Source organism: Thunnus thynnus, chromosome 13 (assembly GCF_963924715.1).
Source record: "Thunnus thynnus chromosome 13, fThuThy2.1, whole genome shotgun sequence".
Lineage (NCBI taxonomy): Eukaryota > Metazoa > Chordata > Actinopteri > Scombriformes > Scombridae > Thunnus > Thunnus thynnus.
The window spans coordinates 10,991,392-11,017,848 of record NC_089529.1 but is presented as its reverse complement, the minus strand read 5'-3'; the positions used below and the strand labels follow the sequence as shown (position 1 = coordinate 11,017,848).

At 38.1% G+C, this 26,457-nt stretch overlaps 4 protein-coding genes across 4 annotated transcripts; 3 read left to right on the top strand and 1 right to left on the bottom strand.

Annotated features, from left to right (window-relative positions):
- Positions 1-1,753: 1,753 nt before the first annotated feature.
- Positions 1,754-13,604, top strand: slc25a35 (solute carrier family 25 member 35). The gene is made up of 6 exons (XM_067607852.1): positions 1,754-2,297; positions 2,434-2,499; positions 2,579-2,731; positions 4,000-4,134; positions 5,248-5,409; positions 13,514-13,604. Exons 1-6 carry the CDS (start codon positions 1,926-1,928, stop codon positions 13,544-13,546), a joined length of 921 nt encoding a protein of 306 aa, XP_067463953.1. The 5' UTR covers positions 1,754-1,925; the 3' UTR covers positions 13,547-13,604.
- On the bottom strand, positions 11,676-18,442 carry LOC137195466 (mannose-P-dolichol utilization defect 1 protein-like). Its single transcript, XM_067607853.1, has 7 exons — positions 18,293-18,442; positions 17,910-17,975; positions 14,903-15,035; positions 14,149-14,234; positions 13,497-13,612; positions 13,258-13,368; positions 11,676-13,144 (listed from the first exon to the last, which is right to left on the bottom strand). Exons 1-7 carry the CDS (start codon positions 18,381-18,383, stop codon positions 13,031-13,033), a joined length of 717 nt encoding a protein of 238 aa, XP_067463954.1. The 5' UTR covers positions 18,384-18,442; the 3' UTR covers positions 11,676-13,030.
- An 800-nt stretch (positions 18,443-19,242) lies between these two features.
- Positions 19,243-22,620, top strand: LOC137195467 (transmembrane 4 L6 family member 4-like). The gene is made up of 5 exons (XM_067607854.1): positions 19,243-20,246; positions 20,528-20,593; positions 21,225-21,358; positions 21,441-21,627; positions 21,745-22,620. Exons 1-4 carry the CDS (start codon positions 20,070-20,072, stop codon positions 21,625-21,627), a joined length of 564 nt encoding a protein of 187 aa, XP_067463955.1. The 5' UTR covers positions 19,243-20,069; the 3' UTR covers positions 21,745-22,620.
- A 1,601-nt stretch (positions 22,621-24,221) lies between these two features.
- On the top strand, positions 24,222-26,408 carry tm4sf21a (transmembrane 4 L six family member 21a). The gene is made up of 5 exons (XM_067607850.1): positions 24,222-24,479; positions 24,836-24,901; positions 25,614-25,747; positions 25,842-26,028; positions 26,164-26,408. The coding sequence occupies exons 1-5, from the start codon at positions 24,303-24,305 to the stop codon at positions 26,170-26,172; spliced, it is 573 nt and encodes a 190-aa protein (XP_067463951.1). The 5' UTR covers positions 24,222-24,302; the 3' UTR covers positions 26,173-26,408.
- The last annotated feature ends 49 nt before the right edge of the window (positions 26,409-26,457 follow it).

The following is a 26,457-nucleotide window of genomic DNA, read 5'->3' as shown; positions in this document are numbered from 1 at the left end:
GTTTTTATGTTTTGTTACACTCAATGTCTGAGTGTTTTTAACATAGGGGCTTTTTGAGCAGAGTTCTTCACAGTTTCTAGATGCCTTTTGATTAAGACACAGTGCTAAAAGATTTTTATTTGTTTTGTCAAACTCTCACTCAGACAATGTTTCCTACACTAAAGCAATAACACGTTGCCTTTTCTGTGAGCTGACCAACACCTGTGAACTCTGATTCTATTACTGCTTTGGTAAAAGCAGCTGTAATGGCAACATCAACCTGCATGTTGCACCAAAAGTTATTTTTATTCTGATACCGGTCAGTGAATAGAGTTATTGTTATTGGCTTGGGTTCATCAGGTACATAAAGATAGATTTCTTTATTTAGATATGAGTCTGCAGTTATAGATACCTTCTACTCAGAAATACGTCCATTTAATGTCACATGTACATTATATACTCAATAATCAAGAAATTTTCTGAAAGAAACTTATGGGCATGTGGAGATTGTTGAAAGTTATCTTCACCGTACTTTTGAGTCAGGCGGGTGCAACAGTTAACAGTTAGGGTTTGAAGCAGATGATTGAATGTTATCAGAGATGGATGGAATGAGGGAGAAACTCTAAAAAGGATTCAGCTCTGCTCATAGTCGAGCTATCTGTGCTGATAAGCCCCTCTTTAAATCATTTCTGCCTTATGTCTGTTCTAACGGACACTGCAAGTATTTTTTTTTAAAACTTTTGCTTTCTCTATTCCAAAAATGACTCCTTAGAAATGTAACCTCAGGGTCTTTATTTTGCACAATTTCATGACTGGAGCTGACCCAAAGAGCAATCTTGATTTTTAGTTTATACATTTCAAAGCCTGCTCCAATATTTTCTCTTGTCCCTTGATATATAAGTCTATTTTTTATGTGTATAAATCAATTTTATAATCGTAAAATAAGTATGCTTATGTAAATTGTAAAAAATAATATATATATTATTTATTATTATTGTTATTTAAAAGTGATGAAAAGGCATGGCAATGTAATCCATGATTTCGCTCAATAGGATCAAGTGTGGATGTGCCTAGTTTCAGCAGCAGCCTGCGGTCAAATGGGAGAAGATCGAAACCAGTTTCTGATGAGTGTGCCGGTTCCATACACGGATGTATTAGATGAACAGGATTGGTCGTGGCAATATGCCCGCCCATTCATTTAAAACTAACTTGCTCAAGCAGCTGCCCATCGCACTGTGAGCCAAACGCCTACAAAGAGAAGGGATTGAGGAGCTGTTTTCATTGGCTGAGAAAACGAGCGTCAAACGTACGTACGTAATATCTCCGAGAGATAATATCTCCAAGTTACGTTTGAAGATGTTTGTACGATTCACCTAAATGTTCTTTTGTCCTCTCTAAATTACAAAATGTAAAATGCTGGTCTTTTTTCCGGTATGCCCATCACACTACTGTGGATTTTTTTTAAATGTTGGAAGATATTTTCAAACACGAGATGGACGCTTTCTTTCTACAAAGGAAAATTGAAATCGAAATTATTAGAAAACAAAAGAGATGTAATTAATCCCAACAACAGCACAATGCAAAGCAATACAACACAACTTTTAACATGTGTATAAAAAATGACACAGACCTACATTAGAAGAAATTAATTTAATCCAAACCTGAATTCATAGACGGAACACCGCACTGTATTAACTAATCACTCAACAGTTCGTTTATGTGAATTACGAGTTTACGAGGGGCTCGTGAAGTGCTCTTGTGTCGCACTGATGTCACTGTAGCGTGTGTGTGTGTGTGTGTGTGTGTGTGTGTGTGTGTGTGTGTGTGAATGTACAGTGTGTGTGGGAGGAGTAAATGGTGCTGAGCAGAAACCCCCTGATATGAAGGACAAGTCGCTCTGGCATCGGGCCTGAACCCCACATCAGTCCCCGCGCCGGTCGCTCGCGATGGATTTCGTGCTGAGCGGGGCGGCGGCTTGCGGAGCGTGTCTGTTCACCAACCCGCTGGAGGTCGTCAAAACGCGGATGCAGCTCCAAGGAGAGCTTCGGAGCCGGGGGACTTACCAGATTTATTATCGCAACGTGTTCCACGCTTTTTACACCATCGGGAAAGTGGAGGGACTCTCCGGCTTACAGAGAGGACTGGCACCCGGGCTAGTCTATCAGTTTGTTATGAATGGGGTCAGGCTCGGCTCGTACGCCGTCATTGAGTCCTCTGGTTACATCCACACTAACGGAAGGGTCAGCGCGGTCAAAACTATAGTATCAGGGGCTGTGGCAGGAGTGGTGGGAGCCGTGATGGGCAGTCCTGTATACTTGGTCAGTAGCTGGCTTTATTTTAGCCTGAGTAGGCTATTCTCTTTTTAATTTTTATTTGGTGTGTCATTTCCAAGGTGAGCTGTGCAGAGGTGAGTAACCATGGAGAAAAGTAAACTCAGATTGTCTCCATTGACAGGTAAAGACTCATCTGCAGAGTCAAGCTACCTCCTCAATTGCTGTTGGGCATCAGTATAAACACCAGGTAACATAATAACCCAAACCTAAGTTATTGAATCTGAGAGGTAGCAGTTTCCTAAAGTGTTCCTCCTCCTTCCTGTCAGGGGATGACCCACGCTTTGGCAGCCATCTACAGGCAGCATGGCATTCTGGGACTGTGGAGGGGCTCCAGTGCTGCTGTACCAAGGGTCAGCGTGGGGTCAGCTGCACAACTCTCCACCTTCTCCTCCTCCAAGGAGCTTGTGATTGACCTGCAGGTTAGAATATGTTACAGGGGTTGCTGGGGTTTGATCTCAACATGAAAGTTATCTGAATTCAGTGGTGGTGATATGGAAACAGGCTATCAGAAAAAAATTATATTAATATCAGAGAAAATTAACAGGCAACAATTTTAGTATTCAAAGTTTTTAGTATTAAAGACAAAAAGACAAAAACTAGCAGGTTCCAGCTTGTAAAATGTTGTTTTTTTTCCTCATATGATAGTAAACTGCTTTTAAGACTGTTAGTTGGACTAAATAAGCAGTGTGATGACATCACACTGGACTCTGAGAACCTGTGATAGGCCTTTTACACTATTTGCTGATATTATTTAGACCAAGCAATCCATCATATTGAGGAAAATAATAAGCAGATTCATCTATCACAAAAGAAATCATTAGTTGCAGCCCTAAACTCAGAGAGAGATCATTTGTTGTCAGCAGCGGTGCACAGACAATGAAAGCAGTCATTGTGTCACTGACAAAGCACCAGGCAGTACACCCTTCTGGAAGAGAAATTCAACACCTCTCATTGGGCCCTCTGGCTGAAAACATGCAGCTTACATAACCTGTGCGCTTGCAGGGTGCAATTGTGGCTGCTGACCTAGTGCTAGTTTAAAAAGTCTTTCATACCTAATACCAGGACCACTTTCATCATCGAACAGTGCTGTATTCACCTGACCGCTCCACCTTCTTTGGTAAGGTTTCGTTAAACTACTTCCTTCATTTCCCAGACTTCATTTCAGCTGATCTAATTGGCCGATAGGTGAGTGAGGGTGGAAGTCCCACTGCCCCTTGCGTAAACTGCTGCACTGCTCCAGTGAATTACAGCTTTGTTTTTAAAAAGTGAATCAGTTAAAGCTGGCAACATGCCAAGTGGCGCTGTTCCTCAATATTCAGTAAACGCAGGCGGTCGACATCACTTGCATGTAAAAGACCTTCAAACTAAATAGTATTTACTGCTTTATTGTTATGAGGCCATCCTTATAAAGCTTGAGGCAAGACTGTAGCTGCTGGAATGTGTGTGTGTGCTGCATAGGTTTTAATAATAGAACCATTTCTCTGTTTCACTACATGTGGGAGGTCATGACCAGTTAAAATTAGAAATGGCTATACATGTGGGGGAATCCTGATGATGGTCTAAATCTTTTTCTGGATGAAGTATGCCACATCTTGTCACTTTCACTTCTATCACATATCCTTAAGTGCCTTGTGTTACCGTGTTTGGCCTTATCACCTCACAGTATTGTTATTTTCTCCTTTCCAAGGTGTTCCCAAAGGACAGCTGGTTGGTGGCCTTGAGTGCCGGCATGATAAGCAGCGTGGTGGTGGTGTTGGGGATGACGCCTTTCGATGTGGTGAGCACGAGGCTCTACAACCAGCCTGTGGATCACCTTGGCAAGGTGAGGAGACAAACCAATATGTTTTAATAGTAACTTTACACTCAGGGTGTTGTCTGAATTGTACTCACTCGCACCTGTAACCATGGTGATGTTACAGGATCTTGTAGTATATCTGTACATTACTGCAGCAAGGTGATAAGTTAAAGCACTGGAGGTTAGCAAAAACAAGATTTTCAGGTGGTGTTCAGTTACTCTTTGAGTTGTACACCTCAAGATTTTCATTATATCAAATCACATTTTTGATAATATTTATGAAACATTTTTTAAGCAATAGTCATTACATGTACTTGTGTTCTGTTATAGCCTTTATGTAGCAGTTTTCACTGTAACTAGCAGTGTCTGCCATTCCCACACTAGGTAATTGTGCACTGATGCACAGGGTTCTCAAAGGAAATAGTTGACTGAATTTGAAATATGCGTATGAAACCTCTCAAGCCAGAGTTTGTTTAACTGCATTGTAAACAGATTGCTCATCTGTTGCATTTCTGAGAGTTACTGTATGTTCACACAGACTGCAAAACTAATTTTAGATGCGGTGCAATGACATACAAAGTCAATGCAAAGACACAAGCACACACCAATTTGCCTGTGTTGAAAATGTATCCACACAAGTTGAAATGTTTCAACTTGAGCAAAAAATTTGCACGTGTTGCGGGACTTTATGAATGTACTTCATGAACATACAGAAAGGAGAGGGAAAAGGACAGAGGTTCAGTCAGAGGCTGAACTGAACACAAATACACAAGCACACTCCCTTAGACAAAGTTGGTGCCTTTCATTGCTAGCTAGCTTACAGATAATGTGCAGTAATGTATTTTGGCTGTTTGGGGCAAATAAACACAAACGTTCCAGTGGTCAAACCTACGCGAGTAACGCATGGCGAAAATTCAGTTTGCGTTCTTTCTGAACACACCATTAGCTATCAGTGGTGTGTTTGCTGCTTTCAGTTGAAGTCAAATCACTCTTATCACCTGTAACATAACCACAGGTAACACCAAACCAAACAAGATTGAAATCTTAAGGACTATAACTTATGAGTAGCATCACTAAGGGGAGCTGACAGTGAGAGATCATCTGTTCAGATCTTGGTTAAATGACTTTCTCATCTTGCAGGGCCAGCTTTATAAAGGATTCACAGACTGCTTTTCTAAGACGCTGAGGAAGGAAGGTGTGACGGGACTCTACAAAGGATTGGGAGCCTCTTATTTCCGGCTTGGTCCACACACCATTCTGTCTTTGTTCTTCTGGGATGAACTGCGCAAACTCTACTGGCAGGTTAGATAACACCAGGGACGAGGAAATTGAAAAATGGGCAACTCATTAATCTCTGAGTGCATAGGTTAAATGAGTCCTCATATAATGAATTTACTATTATGAGGTAAAAGAAAAACCAGGGGATGTTCTCCTTTCTTAATGGGAAAGAGCAAAGGTAATGCTTTACACTCCAATAAGAAAACACTTTAGTAGAGTCAAAATGCAGCAGGGAGGAAATGTCTGGAGAACTGCTGGAGTTCTGAATAATTCAGATAAGATAAAACAGATATAAATGCACATGGGTTTGTCTTGTTGACATACAATATGTGCAAAGATAGGAGGAAAACCTACATAGGAACTTAGAGAATAATGTAATAGACCTTATATTCAGTGTACTGTGTGCTCTCTTGGGTAAAAACATCAAACATCATGTCCTCTTATAGCTCTTAAACTCTTTGGTTATATACCATTCCAAAAGATATAAAAGGATCTGCAGTGGACACAACTGTACCTTCAAATGTCAAATGTCACATCAAATGTGGCCCACAGCTTCAGAAAAATAAACAGATCGTGCCAACAGCGACACGTAATATCTAGTATGAAATTATATGTGCAAGTTGGCCAGGTGGTAGCTGCTCTCTGTTGCTGCTCTCTTTTAATTAATGAAATTAATGAAACGCACGTAATGGTATAAACCAGTGCAATCAGATGTCCTGCAACAGCCTTTTACTAGCAGAAGGTGACGCTGAGTATGACAGAGCAAAAGAAGTAAAGAATTCTGGGGATGTCTTGTATGTAAATTTGCCTTCAAGGTGTTGTTGCTGAGAAATGTCTCCTGACTAACACTCTGGTGAGCCAGTCAGTACATGATGTGCACGCCTTAGTTTTAAAATCTGGAGGATATCCCAACATTTCCAAAGATACCTAATATGTTAGGCTGAATCAGGGCTGTGCGACATGACGATATATATCGTGTGACAATAGAAAAAAGTCTATTGTTTCATATTATGCTCTATCGTTTATTTATATTATATTCTGATGCAAATCACACTCTTTACAGCAATATTTTTCATTTGGAGTCTGTCCATTTTTTGCGCAGATTACATTGATAAATTACTCCTCCTGGCTTTTTACTCCCAAAGCTTTTATTGCAATTACAAGAACATAAAAGATGTAATTGTCAACTCTCCACGGCTGTTTCTCTTTTACTGTGCTGCACACACACACACAGGGCTCAGACCTGCCTGTGCTGAGAAAGAGCAGAAATGTTATCTGCCAAAAGTATGTGCATTTGTTTAATTTCAGCTCGGTGTGAAAGTCTCTGTTGTGTTCTGCTGTGATTTAAGGTCACGTTACTCTCCTGTGCTCTCTATTGTTCACTGTGGGTGGGGCTGAGGCCTCTGTGTGTGTGCTGCACACTCAGGAGAGAAAGTGAACCAGGCAAAGCACACGAGCTGACAACAACTATACTGCAGACCAATATTTATTCACTGAAATAAAATGTGCTGTATCGGGATAGGCTTTTGGTCATATCGCCCAGCCCTCGGCTGAATTTTTGGAAAATGTGTGTTAAATAATGCAGAAGACATCTAGAATATTTCTGTTTGATGGAATGGTGCAGCCATAAAAACATGAAGGCTTGTGTTTGATGGTTTCACTCAGAAGAGCTGAAACAAAACGATACAGAATATACTGTATGTTTATATATATAATGCTGTCAGACAGTGAAATAAGATGATTTTTCCTACCTTAATGGGGAAAACTGTATGTTAAAGGGTTAAAGCCAGCTCATGAAGGACAACCCTCCAAAGTTTCCTCTAAAATGTCCTTAACTGTTTCCTTTCCTAAACGAGACATCTGACCTTAGGACATAGGACCTCGCATATTACAACAGAGCATACTTCCCGTCCAGTAAAACTGCTAAAACAGGATGTCAAATCAAATTAAGATCAAGAGATATTTCTTGCATACGCCTTCAGTGTATTTTTTATTTTAAATGAGATTCCTCCTAGTAAAGTGAGAGAAATAGCTATACTACATGTACCTTTTTTTACACTTCCATTAACTATACTATATAATACACAGTACTACATAGTATACAGCACATGAAGCTTACTACACGCCTCATACTAAACTAAAACGACACAAAACCTCCTTTGACGGACGTCATATCATCTGTGAACTCAGCCAACCAGCAAATCTGAAAATGGGAGGAGCTGCTATCTCAATAAAGAACTTAAAAGTCAACCTCATGGTGGCGCTAGAGGAAAAATCAAGCATTCACCAAAGTCTGTGTGATTCAGCCTGTGAGGTTGTGAATTTCTTAGCAATCCTTTGAATAGTTGTGGAGATATTTCAGTTTAGACCAAAGTGGTGCAAATGTGGACCAACCAACAGATGAAGATTGCCATCCCTAGAGCCATGAGGTTAGCATGGCTAAAAATAAATTCTATAAAGCTAAAAATGAAAAAGGTATTATTTCAGCACACCACACTGGCAGTAAAATGCTCACTGCATCAAATGGATAGGACTACGTTCAGGTTCTCTAGGAGTTTCTGCATGTTAATAGTTTGTTCTTCAGCTTTTGAATTGAGCTGCGTACTGACATGTATGTACAAATACAGTTTAGTGCATCTCCATTCATTCATTCTTCAGAATGATTTATGCTTATTTCTATAGAGACATATACATAAACCCACAAGTGAAAAGACTAATGTCATTTTTATTATGGCCTAAGCCAGTTTGCTCTCTTACCTCTTATGTCCGGGTGGGCTTTTGTAAAATAATACATATACATTTAAATGAAAATACATAATAAAAGCAAAAAAAACAGATAGTACTAATTACAATAAAAGTCCCATAAAAGTAGATAAAATCTTAAGGAAAGACAGTTGATCACTCATGACCACATGCCTGATAACTCCTCAAAAACTGTTGTTAAACTGTCTTACAACTCATCAGAGGTTTCACTGAAATCAGCTGATTTACAACTTAAAGTTCATGTATACATGTCTGTGTGCAACATGGCTTTGTCACATCCATTTGCTTCAAAACTGCTGAACTATTTCTCTTTTACCTCTAATTACTCATCTGTAATATGCAGCATAAAGCGTTTCTTAATTCTTTAGAAACACAAGGTGCTCGACCTTTCCAGGATCATATCAGCATTAGCTTGTTACTGGTGTTTTCAAAATCTTTAAGTTGACTCATCTACAGTAGCAAAATCAAAATCCACATGTAGTTTGAGAAACTTATGGTGATAATGTTTTTAATGTTGGGATAATGTAGCTACAGTATAATGATATAGCTTTAAAAAAAACTTCTTCAGTCGACTGTTTTTACTGTACACAACAATTGTGCCAACATTTACTAATATTTACTCCCTAACATTTAGTTTACAGCCCAGAATTGATGCATACTTGAACCTATTATTGATCCTTTTTTATGGTTTTATTATGGCCTTTGAAAAGTTTAACACAGAGGAGTTTGAAAATTATGTTCTATTGACTCAAACAGCTCAGTGTCTTTTCTCTCAAAAATGCCAAACCATCATTATAGTTACTGCACCAGTACACAGTTTATTTGTGGTTTTGTGAAACCTGCACCTTCAAGCCAATAGTCAGATTACTATGACATGTACACTGTGGTTAACCCTGTCGAAATAGATGGTTAAACACTGCTCTCTTGTGTGTGAGTCAGATTTGATGATTTCTTCATAAAGTGCACGATACTCTGCAAAGTGTCAAGGATTTTATGGTAATAACATGTAATAAATAACAGAACAGAGGAAACAAATGTTACTTTAGTTTATTTTGTATGATGAAGTTGAAGCAAGCAAGAGTTGCCATTTTTACACTTTTAAAGGAATTTTATCTTCTTGATGTAATGACATCCATTTGTACTATAAACATTGTATATGGTTTATTATGAAGTATTCTTATGTTTGTTAGATTAACACATTTTAGATTTAACTTGTAGGTTCAAAGTAATTCAAGTGGGTTATAGTAGGACATCACACTTAACAGCAGTACCCTCTGTACTGCATATTTCATACACTGACTCAACAATTATCATATTTCATGTGGTTTAAAAGGACCAGAGTAGCCCTCCACAGACCACTCTATTAGACTATGAAAACTTTTAAATAATAGCTCTAACAATTCTAACCAGAAGTGATTCCTGACAAACAAACTTGTGCCAAACCTTGTGCTAAAACGATCAAACTGAACTGGCAGCTGAAAACCAAACTGAAAACCAGACTGTGGCGGACTACTAACCTCATACAATAAATACATAAGAACAGTTACACCTGATTCTTAACATGTTATACTTGTACTGTCCACTACCTTTGCCATGGCCATCTTTGTTAAGGCAATGTGAACTGTGGGTTGAATGTAAAGCTGTTAACTGTGGTCTACAATTACTACAGACTGGACATTTACAGGTTTGTTCCTTCATTTTGTAGCTAGAGGAATTTCTAAAATGAGTGTTCAAGGAGGAACTGGTGATAAAGATACTGTTGCTTGGAAACTGCTCAACTCTTTTTCAGATGGTCTCAAATGTGAAGTCTCAGACTACTTGTGAATGTTAAAACTTATGAAAGCTGGACAAGAGTTGAGATGTACTAATGATGAATGTTACATGCAGCAGCTTGTTTCATGAATGTGATGCAAAATGCACTTCCTGTTGTGAGCAGACATGAGGAGTAAATAAATTACCAGACTTTTTATTGACAGCTTATCTGTGTTGCTTATCTTGTTTCCTGTTGTATGGGCTAAATTGAACACTAGAAAAAAAAAGGACTGTTACAGTTTTATTTTAGGTTGTTGACGTTACACAGCTGTGGTGGTTATAAGGTTCACTTCCCTTCACTTTAAAAGAATTGGTCATCTTCCCACCATTACATTTGAAAATGAACAATTGATGAGTTTCCCTTCTGGCTAATAGAATTAGAGAACAGAAAGTGCAGCACTCTGTGTTTTCACATTTTGTAATGAATTTATCAAGTGATCCAAAATGGGGTCTCGACTCCAGGATTGAAACCATGTACATTGTCCTCTTGGAAGAGTATCCTCATTGTAGGCTAATTTCATAGAAATGATCATTTTTAACAAGTGCATGATTTTAATTGACTAATTACTAGAACTAATCATAATGAAAGATTTTTAAAAATTCTGAAATATGTGTGTGATTAAATAAAAACAAGACACAGTATCTATAACCATGCTAACAGCTTTGTGAGGCTGTACTGTACTTCACAGTGGTGCTTTGAGCTAAATGCTAATGCTAGTATGACAATGTTAACATGCTGATGTTAAGCAGGTTTAATGTTTACCATATTCATTATCTTAGTTTAGCATGTTAGCATGCTAAAATTTGCTAATTAGCACTAAACAAAAAATTCAGCTGGGAATATTACTAGTTTTTCAAGTATTTGGTCATAAACCAACATGTTCGACAAATTAAAATGTTGACCTGATGATAGCACTGGATGAAAAGTCAGGGGATCAGCAAAGTTTTACATTTCATCCTGAGGGTGCCATTAATGTCTGTACCAAATTCAACTGTTGCAACCCGTCCAACAGTGGTTGAGACATTTCAAACACTCAAAATGACAAATGTAGTGGTGGTGTTAGAGGAAGAGGTTAACACCAAAGTCATTGGAATAATGGACCAAATTGTATCATATTTCTTCGCCATTCAGTTACGATATTTCACAAGAGAAGAATGTTGACATTGTTACTCTACAGGAAAAGTCAGGGGATGATCAGTCTGACTTTGGACCAAAGTTGTGGACAGACAGCCCGACATTATCATAGTGTTAATTAATCTGTATTTTGAGAGAAAGCCATGACATGATGAGTGATCTGTCCTCCATTAATCAACTGATTTGCAGTGAATATATTATCTATATAATAAATCATTCACAGAATCTTTTGTTTCAGCTACTGAGACCAGTTAACTGGATTTTCATTGTGTACAATACGAGGCATGTCTAGCAATAGCTGGGTCATTATGGCACGGCCTCTGACATATGAATGTTACAGTTATCACTCATTGCTTTGCTTTAGATAACTAACAAGGTCACACAAGTCAAAGTCTCCCTTAGTGAAACTTCAAACATAACAACAGAAACAGCTGAGTTGTAACATGACTCCCAAAAGGAAACATGTTGGAGTCAGAAAGTTTTATGTAAACGCAGATAACATTTGACAAAGCCTAACACCTTGACATAAAGGTGAATGAAGGTGACAGCTCTGTTAATTCACTTACAAACACCTGTATTCTGTGGCAAAATTTTATTTTATGAATTTCAGACAGGAATGTTCACTAAAAATAATTCACAGTATCATTGCCATCAGGTTAATGTGTTATTGGTGCATGTGCACTTCACTGAGCAACACTGGACACTTTGTTCATGGTGCTGGAAATACGAGAAGCTCAGAGGGGCTCATTTATGAAAAGGTTCTTACACTCAACATCGGTAAGAAGAAATGTAAAAATATCAACAGGTTTAGGTATATTCTGAATCCTATATTTAGGTAAACAAGTTTTTTTTTCAGTCTTAAACATGATTTACTGGAACTACCATAGAAGCTCTTCTTTAATTACCCTAAATAGATACTAATTTCAAGGTTGATGGTGACATTCAACCCCTCAGATTAAGAGGAAAATTCTGGGAAATTACTGTCTCATACTCATCCCTAAATACCTTCAGCTGAACTACCATCAGGCTCCAGTGAACGGAAACCTGAGCCAGTTCTGGGAAGTTCCCACATGTAAATGTTTCTTGTGAATTTATGTGCAAGTAAGAAACAGAATGTTGCTGAGAAAAGAGCATATTCTCTGGAAATAATGTTTTAAATAGACATGCTATAAAAAATCAAGTTGAAAAAACACTTGAAGTTGGTGTACTTCACGTTTCCATTTAGCAATTCTGCAATTTCAAAATTCAACTTTGACAACATTCATAAATTTCACTCTTTGTTGAGGCGGTTGAAATCAAACTTTTTCCTGGCAGAAGTGCTACCAGCAAATCATGAATGCATCATGAGCAGGATTTTCCTTCAACCACTGAGGAAAACTAATCAATGATATTAATCTGATCTGATGAAAGCTTATGAGTTTATACATAACTGCTGCGTGACTGTATGTCTTCCCCAGTTTTAAGGCTTGTATGGGGGTTGCTACTGCATTACAAATTACACAGACTATTGAAACTCTTGTAAAAAAAATGTTTGTAGACTTGTTTACCTCACTGTTCCTACCTCTGGATACTGAATAGATGAACTGTTTGGTTCAAGTGAAGGTGTGAAGTAATTCTCATTTCAACCACTAGAGGGAAATAAAACCATTTTATTCCCTCATCTTTACTATGATGGGAAACTGCACAAAAGATATGTAAAAATACACAAAGCTACTAAACAGCACAATGCTGAGAGTTCTCATTTACACAGATACAAAGCACATGACTTGTTTTAAGCGTGTACAAAAAGACTGTAAACATTTACTGCTGTTTGAGTTATTGATATGACGACATCTGGCACAGAATCACAAAACATATCTTGCACTATATGAAGGACTTGCATATGATGTGAAACTGTTACATTTTTGATTTGATATGTTGCCAACATTGTCACCTTTACTCAGTCTTCTTTTTACTGCTGCTCTTGTAGCAGAGGACCTGGGCCAGAAGGACACAGCCGAGACAGGCTGACAGGGTGTGGGACAGAGTAGTGAGAGAGCCTCCTTCCTCCTACAAGAAAAAAAAAAGTTTGCACAAGCAGCAATGACAGATTAGAGAGGTGTAAAATATGTTCTTGTGCAACTTTCTATGTTTATGTTTGTGTGTACTTCCAAACTGCGTACCTGCAGAGAAACAAAGAGGAGACCCAGAGACCCTGCGCACGATAGGAACACAGACAGAGTGGACAGTTGTCCCGTGTGGCCATTACAGTAGTTAGTTCCAGCCTGGAGAACCTGGAAAAAACAAATCCAGCAATGAAATTCACTCCCCTTGATGAATTCACATTTACCGTACATAATCACAGTTTAAGTTGTCATGTCTTATTAATCATGACTGACAAGATAAGTGACTCAGTTGCTACCTTGCTTGCAATTAAAGCTGCCAGAGCGGAAGGCTGCATCACTGAGATGACTGCTGCAGCTGTATAGGAGCCCAGGAGGAACATTAAACCACTGTAAGTCAAGAGGAACAGCACTCCTGCCAAGTAAGAGAAAACAGGATCATATAAGATATATAAGACGGTATTCACAAGAAAAAACACACACAGTGAAATGCCTTCACTAAAATCTTTTCATACTGTTGGTCTAATTAAAACAGTTTTCTATCCGTGTGTTTTAAGAAGAAGTGCTATTATCGTTGTAATTGCTCTACCAACAAAAGGTTAAATGAAAGGTTTATGGGTCAAATGGTATAACCTCAAGGTTCCAGGAAAGCTTTGAGCAAGACATGACACAGGAAGAGGTGTGATAATCATCTGAAACACAGCTGTTATCTCTTAAACCCCTCTTAACATTCAGCGTAAGACTGAATATGAATATGAATATGAATAATGAATCTATATATTTGTGACCTGTTTTTAAAGATTTACATCTTCGGTAGGAATGAATGTGAGAGCCACAGACAGGAAAAGGGCTTTTCATAGGATTTGTTGACAATTAGAAACATATAGAAGAACAGCAGTCTCATCCTTTAAATATGTACATTCTTTGGAATGTGCAGGTATGTGTGCTAACCTTTGAGAGTTTCACCACGATAACGCAGGATGAGGAAGACAATCACTGCTGTCTGGGCCAACGTGAAGAGCCTCTCACCCCAGGCGCTGTGGAGCAGTTCAGGTAAAACACATGTATGATAACAGATACATACTGTCAGCTGGAAAACAGAGCAAATACTCTCTATCAGAGAGTCTCAAATATTTACAATGTACTGACACTAATGAAGCCACAGTCTTTAAAGTTGACATAACTTGTGACGAGGTGTAGGCTTCATCTGTTATACATTTACTGAATGGATGTACATGGATGTCTTGTGCAAACAGCTCACTTCCACTTCATACTTCACATATTCTTTAAGCATGAGCAAACATCTGGTATAACGTGATTTAAGCTGGTTTAACATTACTGTAGTTTTCCAGCATCATAGAAACAGACAACCTCCTGAGATTTTAGCCCACTGCTATGTTTACTACAACTGTGTGTTTCTACACTTTCTACATCTCAAATCAATAAACTAGGAGAGGTTTGCAACATGCATGAAACAAAGCCTGTGACACTAATGTCACTTAATGACTCTGTCTCTGATGTCAGTGAATCAGAGAAAGCCGAGAACTGTCAGAAACGTTTCTCTCACTTGGTGACATCTGACATGAAGAGAGCAGTAAGGAGTTCCTACCTGCTGTGATCTTAGAGCACTTACATTAAGAAATCAACTACTATGTGTAAGAGTATGGTCTTTGACTTGTTTACCACCCGGCTATTAATTACGTACAAGAGTGGGAAGCTGTTGGCCACAGCATACACAACAGGACATGAGAAGGCATAAAGCTGCAGCAGGACGGAGGGGAGACTCAGGCCCTCTGCACTTCCTCTCCACAGTATCTTCAACAGCTGAAGTAGCTGCGCTGCAGGGAGACAACAGACCAAAATCACCAAGTATCAGGATTGAAGACCCCCAGCATGTAGATTTGGTGTAGAGCTGCAACGATTAGTCGATTAATCAATCAAAAGAAAATTAACTGGCAACAGTTTTGATCATTTATTAATTGTTTGAGTAATTTTTACAGTAAAAATACCAAAGTTCTCTGGTTCCAGCATCTTAAATGTGACAATCTTGCCGTTTTTCTTTGGCAAATATGACAGTAAATTGAACATTGTACAGTTCAACAAGCTCACTGTGGGCTATGAGAAACTGTGAATGGCATTTTGTTCACATTTTTTTTAACATTTCATTGACTAAATGATTAATCAATGTATTCATTGATAATGAAAATAAGCATTAGTTGCACCCCTAATTTGATAGTTGTTCAAGTTAGCGATGAATATGTAAATTATAATAAAATAAAAAAACGGGCAGTTGAACAGCTGGCTGACACTGAAACGAGGTACAGCTGCTTCTTCTTCTTCTTCTTCTTCTTCTTCTTATTATTATTATTGTTATTATCGTTAGTATGTGTATGCAAAAATAACTTCTTAATATCCATATTAAATTGTATTTTCTACACTGTATTATGATATGATTCTGCTATTAACTTGTGAGAAGATGTTTGTGCTTCTGCATAGACGACATGTTAATGATGAGGTCTTGCAATATCATGTATTGATGTTGTAATGGTTGTATGCACTACTAACCGCAGCAAGTACTGAATAGTACTGGTAGTTTATCAAAGCACTTAAAGGAATTTGGATTCTAGTTTGATCATTGTGTTGTGAAGAGATTCAATCAGTAATGATCTATTCAATCATTGCGGTGTAAAAAAACAAAGAAATAATAGGCGTATTGAGAGGTTTTGGGGTTGTTTGATATTTTTTTCTCATTTTGTTCTAAAACAATCTCATCTGTGAGTATGTCAGGGAAGAAAACTATTGAACCAGTTAGTTGTTGATGTCCTGCTGCTGTTAGTCGATTAATCAATCAAAAGAAAATTAACTGGCAACAGTTTTGATAATTTAGTAATTGTTTGAGTAATTTTTACAGTAAAAATACCAAAGTTCTCTGGTTCCAGCATCTTAAATGTGACAATCTTGCCGTTATTCTTTGGCAAATATGACAGTAAATTGAACATTGTACAGTTCAACAAGCTCACTGTGGGCTATGAGAAACTGAATGGCATTTTGTCCACATTTTTTTAACATTTCATTGACTAAATGATTAATCTATGTATTCATTGATAGTGAAAATAAGCATTAGTTGCACCCCTAATTTGATAGTTGTTCAAGTTAGCGATGAATATGTAAATAATAATGACATAAAAAAAGCTATTGATGACCATGTGAGTCAACGGGCAGTTGAACAGCTGGCTGACACTGAAACGAGGTACAGCTTCTTCTTCTTCTTCTTATTATTATTATTATTATTATTATTATTATTACTATTATTATTATTATTATCGTTAGTGTGTGTATGCAAAATTGTATTTTCTACACTGTATTATGGCATGATTCTGCTATTAACTTGTGAGAAGATGTTTGTGCTTCTGCATAGACATGTTAATGATGAGGTCTTGCAATATCATGTATCGATGTTGTAATGGTTGTATGCACTGTTAACCGCACCAAGTACTGAAAAGTACTGGTAGTAAAGCACTTAAAGGAATTTGGATTCTAGTTTGATCATTGTGTTGTGAAGAGATTCAATCAGTAATGATCTATTCAATCATTGCGGTGTAAAAAAACAAAGAAATAATAGGCGTGATGAGAGGTTTTGGGGTTGTTTGATATTTTTTTCTCATTTTGTTCTAAAACAATCTCATCTGTGAGTATGTCAGGGAAGAAAACTATTGAACCAGTTAGTTGTTGATGTCCTGCTGCTGTTAGTCGATTAATCAATCAAAAGAAAATTAACTGGCAACAGTTTTGATAATTTAGTAATTGTTTGAGTAATTTTTACAGTAAAAATACCAAAGTTCTCTGGTTCCAGCATCTTAAATGTGACAATCTTGCCGTTTTTCTTTGGCAAATATGACAGTAAATTGAACATTGTACAGTTCAACAAGCTCACTGTGGGCTATGAGAAACTGAATGGCATTTTGTCCACATTTTTTTAACATTTCATTGACTAAATGATTAATCAATGTATTCATTGATAGTGAAAATAAGCATTAGTTGCACCCCTAATTTGATAGTTGTTCAAGTTAGCGATGAATATGTAAATAATAATGACATAAAAAAAAGCTATTGATGACCATGTGAGTCAACGGGCAGTTGAACAGCTGGCTGACACTGAAACGAGGTACAGCTTCTTCTTCTTCTTCTTCTTCTTCTTCTTCTTCTTATTATTATTATTATTACTATTATTATTATTATTATCGTTAGTGTGTGTATGCAAAATTGTATTTTCTACACTGTATTATGGCATGATTCTGCTATTAACTTGTGAGAAGATGTTTGTGCTTCTGCATAGACATGTTAATGATGAGGTCTTGCAATATCATGTATCGATGTTGTAATGGTTGTATGCACTGTTAACCGCACCAAGTACTGAAAAGTACTGGTAGTAAAGCACTTAAAGGAATTTGGATTCTAGTTTGATCATTGTGTTGTGAAGAGATTCAATCAGTAATGATCTATTCAATCATTGCGGTGTAAAAAAACAAAGAAATGATAGGCGTGATGAGAGGTTTTGGGGTTGTTTGATATTTTTTTCTCATTTTGTTCTAAAACAATCTCATCTGTGAGTATGTCAGGGAAGAAAACTATTGAACCAGTTAGTTGTTGATGTCCTGCTGCTGTTGTCACGTGATTAAATCAGGTAGGTTTGGGTTGAGGAGAAGTCTTACCCAGAAATGTGTCCAGGAGGATCCAAAATCCAGCAGTTTTGTTCAGGACAAACTTAATGCACGGCACTGAAGCACACAGGAATGAAAAATGTTAAAATAATCTGTATAATGCAGATGTTCAGAGGGGTGAACGCCTGCTGCTGGTCAACACTGGTGTGAACGAATCCCTAAAACATGATTTTATGAACGAAACGTAAAGAACATCCCATATAGCTCAAATAATATCACAGTTTTGTTTGACCCAAAAAGTTTACAATGTTGACTTGTAAGTGGGAGACGCGAAACATCTCCCATAACACTCCTTTGCCTCCCGCACAACTGGAAAAGTGTTTTCGCAACTTTTCTCCAGCTTGCTTCAAAATTTTCACAACGACGAGCCTCACCGTGAAAGTGAAAGTTGACGAAAAGCTCCTCGTAACATTTTGCTGGCATTAAATGCGTAACCAGGAACTCTTTGACGGGAGACGTAGCCATTGTCGGTCAGCTGTAGCCGGGAGTGGTCCACACAGTAACGGGGGGAGGGGTTCAAAGGTTCCCCAATATTTATACAGCCAAACAGGACACAGAGCCCGGACACTTTAAACTGCTATCACCGGTGATATTTGTTGTTCTGAAGTCCATGATTACATAAAAAGTCACTTCTTTTTTGTTGGAAACCCAGTATGTGTCCTCACTCATGTGAATTACCTTGTTAACATGGCCACTATTTTAGTACTGGCTGATTAGTTTAGCAGGTATTTGGTCATAAACCAAAGTATTAATTGGACAAAGTTTTGACTTGATGGGGACATGAGTTTGTGTATCAAATGAAGAAGCACCTCAACCCTATCAAATGTATCCTGGTGGCAGTGGCCTTGAAACTCTTAACCACTTGAAGGAGGAGGGCCACACACAGACTTGCTCCTTTCATCAACTTCTTTATTCAAACAGCGTGAATGTCCAACAGTAGTTGAGATATTGCACTCAAAAGAATGTCAACCTCATGGTGGCACTGGAGGAAAAGTCAGGAGGTCAGAGGGGATGCAGTGTCTGGGAAACATGAACTTTGATCTGTTGTTGGCACAAGATAAAAAGTCAGGAGATCACAAGTGTCAGTATAGTTTATTCATACTGAGAGAGGATATGTGCATTATTTCATGACGAGCCATCCAGTAATTGTTGAGATATTTCTATCTTTATCAAATTGGTGGACTGACCAACTCTATCCATCACTAGCATGGCCAAAAAAAATCTACTCCTTTTCCCCTCATTGAAATCCAGAATCTATGAATATGCTAATATTTTTCATTTCATAAGTCTAACCTCTAGACAAAAGATGTCTCCTACTTCACTGGAAAGTCTCTTCTCAGTGAACGCGCACTGGAGATTTCAAGTTTGCACATCACACCTCTGTAATCTGCATATTGGACCAACATTGGCTTCCAAACTAGTTGTGATGACATAAATCATGCTAGTAGGTACACACCTTAAATCTTGTTATTGCCGAGATGTTCTGCCTCATTGTTACCTTGAGATATTATTACTAAGATACCAGGCTGTTACTTCTGTAATTACCATGATAATACTCCAGTATAGTCCTGTTTTCCCAAGATATGAGCCCCTTATTACCTTATTATTACAGAGCTGCAATATTAAGTGTTACCCTGATGGTAGATGTGTGAACAACTGCAGTCATATTTACTTCCTATACCACACTCCTCTTAACTATGCATATATGTTTCTCTCTTGAGGTTGGATCCAAATGGAAATTCTCTTCTCTGAAACCAGGAAGGATTTGAGCAGCAGGAACAACGTGTAGTAGAAAATATGAATTTCAGTGTTGGTGCTAGTCGTACATGGCTTCAGCACTCTGAGTTAGTCACATTGAGTGTGTATTTTATGAAGATACAGTGTTTGTAGTACTGCAATTTTGTGGTGTTGGCTCAATGTTCATTTAACTTCTGCAAATGTTCTTATTAATTGTATTTGTTATTGTGGCCCTGCTTGATTTGCAAAATGGTCTCTACTGCTTGGGAGAACACATTTTAAAGATGGGTGACACACAGAAGTAAATTTCTGATGACATAAAGTGGGACTCGCCTTCTCTGGAAACAGGAAGGATATGAGAATACATACTGAGAGGTTTTGCAGCAGTTTGCAGTTTGCTTTCATCTCAACATCATGTGTACCGCAAAATGTTCCCGTTGCATTGCTGTTACTCTGTTCCCATTAGCAGCCATATCCATCATCTGTAGCATTGTGCTGTTCTTTCCTGGTGGGGATATCAAGTATGCCAAAGAAGGACATATTACTGAGGAGGTGAAATACATGGGAGGACTCATTGGAGGGGGTATAATGGTGAGTTGTCTTTTTTATAGCCTCTGACTCTGGACTTTAAGCTGCTGCACATTCCTCTTTGAAATATAAAAATGAAAAAATATCTTCATCGAGGCAAAGTTTCAAACTTCTAATGATGAGTTTGGCGCAGTTTGAGTAGGAATTCCTCAAAACCAGAGTGAAGACTGACTCCCGCACAGTTTCTTTGCTGAATTGTTCCAACTAAATTCATGAACTGTTGACCATGTGATATACACTGATGCTGCATCTTCCTCCCTGTCAACTCATGTGCACCATCACAGGTGTTGATATCAGCGCTTTACATCCAATGCACTGGAGAAGAGGGATGCTGTGGAAATCGCGTCGGGGTGAGTCAGTCAGAACTACAAATTAGATGTTTCAAGTGCTCAGAAAAAGATAAAGGAAACAATTAAGCAAGCTATTAACAGGAATCCACATTAGATCAAGAAATAACAGTCAAATTCAACTAAATAAAGTGTTTAATGGAGGTCAGTCGAGCTGAGAATGACTCAGTAAAAAAAGAAAAATATGCTGCATGGTGCTACAACATCATTGCATATCATTCAGGTCCTCTTTAGACTGAAAAGATAACACATAACCATGGTACATTTCTCATTGTTTCTCAGAAGAACATTTATTTATAAGTTCAAACCCTGTGAAAAAGGCTTATTGGAACGGATTTTAAACTCACACATTTTGAAATAGAAAATCCAAACTGTCACTGTTTTTTAATATCTGGAGTTGGCACCAACACATATTATGTCTTGTTGATGTTGGGAAATAAAAACAGAATGCAGGTTAAAAGAAGAAGGTGAGAGGTGTCAGTGGACAGCCGAGAGTCAACAGCTCAACATAAATGTTAGTAATGTAGGTGGAGAGTGAAGAAAAAATAAGGGAAAAGAATACATTGTGAACATACTGTGTCTTACGCTGCATTAAAAATGTTTCCAACCTCTGATTGTCGTTTAACTTCTGCAGATGTTCTTTTCTATTATATTCGCTGGAGTGGCTGTGTTCGGTGCCCTGCTGAGTATGGCTTTGGCAGTGTTAGCTTTGCGTAACGGGCCCCTCTGCAAATATGAAGAGCAATGGACAACACCTTTTAACAACAGGTGGCACATGGAAGCAAATATCTGATGACATTTATTAACATTATGAAGTCCTAGTCATTTATCGACCTCTTCTTTTACATAGCAACTTGGACTACCTGAATAATCCTGAGTTGTGGGAGAAATGCACCGAGCCTAAAAGCATTGTGCAGTTCAACACTGGATTGTTCTTGACTCTGATAGCCATAAACTCCCTGCAGGCGTTCCTCTGCAACATTCAGATGATCAACGGCTTTTTTGGCTGCCTGTTTGGAACCTGCATCAAAAAATAGGTAAAACTAAGAGGTCACAATGTTAGTAGTCCCTGTTGTTAGGACATCTTATTTCTCACAGAAGATGTGTAATTTGAGAGAATTTTAACTTAAGTTTTCTTTTTTTTTTACTTACAGTCACCATGAGGCTCATCCTTACTATGGATACTCAGTACTGCATCTGATGAGTCAACTGGTGCTCCCTGATAGTGGTCCTGGCTGAATCTGCTTAAAACATTTCCTTTTAAATTGTTGTTACAGGCTTTTAAATCTTTATGTTCTTCATGATGCTTCATGCTGTTGCAAATGTATTAGCGTATGTTGTGAAACTGGCACAGTATTAGAATTAACGCATGCAAATTATTATTTGGACAGTTTTAAGCAAATTGGTTTTAAGTATAAGCTGCTGATCCACTGCTTTGTGTTGTATTTCATAATATGTAGCATTTCACTATAGTATTAACTTTTTGGCTTACTGTGCCTCACAATCAAAGTACTTAAACCTTATCCATAGTGCAACATGGACCAGGGCAGAGAACAGCAGCAAATCCAAGTCAAGCCACATCATACATCTAACATGGTTTTTATTGTTGTTTAGTTTGGCATATACATTATTTCAACAAGTATTAACATTACTGTTTTTTTTCTCATGAGCAAAGGAGGAAATAACTGATTAAATGTGCTGTTTTGGTTTAACACAAGTATACACTTTCAGTTCAATTCAATTTATATGGCGCTAAATCACAACAAAAGTTATCTCAGGGCATTTTTCACATAGAGCAGGTCTAGACTATACTCTTGAATTTACAGAGACCCGACAATTCCCCCATGAGCAAGCACTTGGTGACAGTGGCAAGGAAAAATTCCTCTTTGACGGGAAGAGGCCTCAAGCAGAACCAGACTTTAGGTGGGCAGCCATCCGCTTTGACCAGTTGGGTTGAGAGAGAACAAAAGAGGGAGGGGGAGAGAGGAGAGAGAGAGAGACACAGAGAAGCATAATAACAACAATAACAATAATTGAGATATGACTAGCAATAACGTCCTGTCAGCATGTCCTGTCCTATGTCCATACACTGTATACTGTATGGACATAGGATGTTTGGGGGGTGAAAGGAAATATTTTCAGAATTTGACTTTTGTTGGTTTTTGTAATTACAACTTCAGACTGCTTCGGGAGAGAGAAGGCCAAAACTGTCAGCTTTGATTGGACCAAAGTCTATGTAAAATGAGGCAGGATTTAGGTGAGGAGAGAGGATAAAGGAAATCGTCCTAAAGGAAAATTCACAAACTGTGTTCTATATGAGATCATGTACTGCTTCTGAGTTTTCATTTGTGTTTCCTCTTCTATGTACTATCCTTATCACAGTATGTTTTCAATAAAGGAGAACCTGAGATGCACAAGAAATTTAAAAAAAGGGCATGACCTTGTAAGTGATGATGGTTGTGTGTTGCATTAAATAAATAATGAAAACACAATCCTTTTGTGTGGAAACTGCAGTTGAGTAACCAGCCTCACCCGAGTGTTGCTTGGAGACAACAAATGTTATGGACAACATAATACAATAAATAGCAAACAGGGTCATATACATTCATGTATCTGCGGTAACATGGCCAAAGATCACCCTGCCCATCAATCTAGACACACCCTGGGATTGACATGTCATGACTAAAGAGCCAATCTAAGTCCTCCTAACAAATATAACATATCCACACACACAATGTAATATAGACACTCATACTTACATACACACATACACAAATGTAGTTGCGTTAAATCAGAACATATACAGATGTACGTGAATGGCCATAACAAGTAAACAAACAGAGAAAATGAATAAATAGATACATAATTATATATATATAGTCATAATGGTTGTAATAATAATAAAATATGTAATAAGATAATATACAATTAGATGAATAAGTCGTCATCAGTGTACTTCTCCTTTTTTATCTTAAACAAAATTGTCTTAATTTACCCTTCAGTTCACTGATATGATGTAGAGACAGTCACCAACTAAACCAGAAAACTAAAAAATGTAGGCGGTCCTCAGTGTTTCACCATCAACAGTGTGGTCATATATCAATGTTTTGCTGTAGATGTCAATGACACATTGTTCTTGCTCCACTTAACATGCAGCCACAGGTCCAAAGTCCAACCGCGTTGTGACTCTGGCGGCACAATGTCAACACATCACTAGGATACTGGCTACAATAGGTGGAATTGAAACATGTTTCTCAAAGTAAATATCTGTCTCCTCAATAGTCCCCACCAACACACTTAATATTAGTATATTAATGCCACATACAAGAAACTCAGATTTACAAAAAATGAGCATTTTGGAGGCCTGAACACTAATCTAAACTTGATATTGATGTGACCATCAACACAGCTGACTCAGACAACAAGAATGCATAGAGGAAATGCAAAGAAAGTGCATCTGCACATGATCTAACTCAACAAAACGAGGGTTATCTCTCAAAAGGCAAACAGAATGAGTCACATTTGCATCAGTAGCCTATCCCAGACTCTGTTTGTCCATGTTATCGGCTTGTAGGTACACCTCCCACACCCCCACATCACTCATAGTATTCAGTGCTAGTTAAGATACATTTCCTTCTTTGGGTCAGTTTCGAGTAGGAAACGTACTGAACGAGAGGTTTTACAGCGGGGAGTTTGTTTTCACCCAGACAACATGTGTACTGGAAAATGTTCCCGTTGCATTGCTGTTACTCTGTACCCATTAGTGGTCATATCCATCATCTGTAACATAGTGCTGTTCTTTCCTGGTGGGGAGATCAAGTATGCCAAAGATGGACATATTACTGAGGAGGTGAAATACATGGGAGGACTCATAGGAGGGGGTATAATGGTGAGTTTTCTTTTCTCTAGACTATGATTCTGGACTACAAGCTGCTGAAAATTTCTTTCTGAAATATTACAGACAGCCTCAGAAAAATGTTAGTTACCTACCATATGTAGTTAAAAAATATACTGTTATACTATACTGTAATATACTGGATTTGTACCGTACATTGGATTTTAAATGGGGTGCAGTGGTCATGTCACCTGTTCTGAGTCCTAGTTTTGTGCTTGTGCGTCAAACTTTGACTAAAGACTGGCAACAAATCTCCCTTTCAACATATTCTGCATGGTTTGAGTTGAAAAAAATATTATTCATTTTTGTATTGAATGTAAACTACAGTCAACTCATCTGTCCCGCCACAGGTGTTGATCCCAGCACTTTACATCCACATGACTGGACAGAAGGGCTGCTGTGGGAATCGCTGTGGGGTGAGTCAGTCAGTCTAGCTGTAGACGTTAGATGTTTCAGGACTGGATTAAAGTAAAATGACAAAAAATGGCAAATCAAAACATGAATTCCACAGAGACATGTTTTGTAACTCATAATAGCAAATAACACATTAAATTAAGACTTCAGAATTGTCTTTTGTGGCTGAATCATTCAACTTTTTACTACAAAGTAATATTTGAATAAAACTGAATTTATGAATTTCTACATGGTGCTTCATCACTAAACCATTGCACAGCATTTAGGTCTTCTTCATACAAATAACACACACTTTAATTAATTATGAATTCATTAGGGTAACAGTACATCTCTCCATTTTAATCCAAAAAGAAGCTCAAGAGCTGTGTTAAAGGATTATTGGTCTGTGTTCTCACGTTACTGTTTTTGTATAGTGTATAGTTGTCGTTAGACAATAGAGACACTTGTAAACCCGCTTTACAAAAAGTTTCCAAACTTATTTCCAAAAAAATCTTTTATTTTATCAGTGTTGGGGGAAAAAACACAGATTGGCGAGTATATATGTGAGGAATGTGAGAGGTGCAACACATGTCTTATCCTTAGACGACTTGGACAAAAAATGTTAGGGCGAGGAGGGGGAAGGTAAGCGTGGGCCAGAATTCAGGAGTATTCAGTTGAGTTTTAAACTGCAACAAGAACATTTCTAACCATTTCCTTATCATTTCACAACTGCAGATGTTCTTATCAATTGTATTCGCTGCAGTGGGTGTGGCTGGTGCCCTGTACAGCTTCATTGTGGCAGTGCTTGGTTTGCAGAATGGCCCTCTTTGCAAAACGACTATTATTTGGACGACACCTTTCAAGAACAGGTGACACACATGATTATCTTTCTGATGACACTTGCTCCGTTTCTTAAGTGTTGGTCATTCATAAACCTCTTTTTTTTTTTTCTTTCTTGCACAGTGACCCGAGTTACCTGACTGACAGTTCGTGGTGGGGACGATGCATAGAGCCTAAGAACATTGTGCACTTCAACATTGGATTGTTTGGTACTCTGCTGGCCACAAGCTGCCTGGAGCTGATTCTCTGCGGCATTCAGATGGTCAACGGCCTCTTTGGCTGCCTGTGCGGAGCCTGCATCAACAAAGGGGTGAGCTGAAGCTGGAGCTGTTGAACAGAAATAATAGAAAAGGAAGTCTCACTGTCAGTTTTTCTGTGGTGTCTGAACCCAAACATTTCAAAGACTAGTTGTGAAATTTTACAAAAACTCTTTTTTTACTTGCAGCCACTGTGAGTTCCTGATCTGGAGGCTTCTTGCCATTCTGCACTTAAAGCCACATCTGAGTCGGCTGGCGCTCCCTGCTGGACAACTGAGAGTAGTGCTGCATCTGCATAAAATATTCAAGTTTTTTTTTGTCGCAACAGATTTTTATATTTTTTATGTGTATTTCATGATGCTTCATACTGTATAAACCATGCTGATCATTAAATTTCATGGTTAAATTTAAATAAATTGATCCCCCTGATACAGTCCTGTGTTGTGTTTCAATAAATCTAGCATCACATAATAGTATTTACT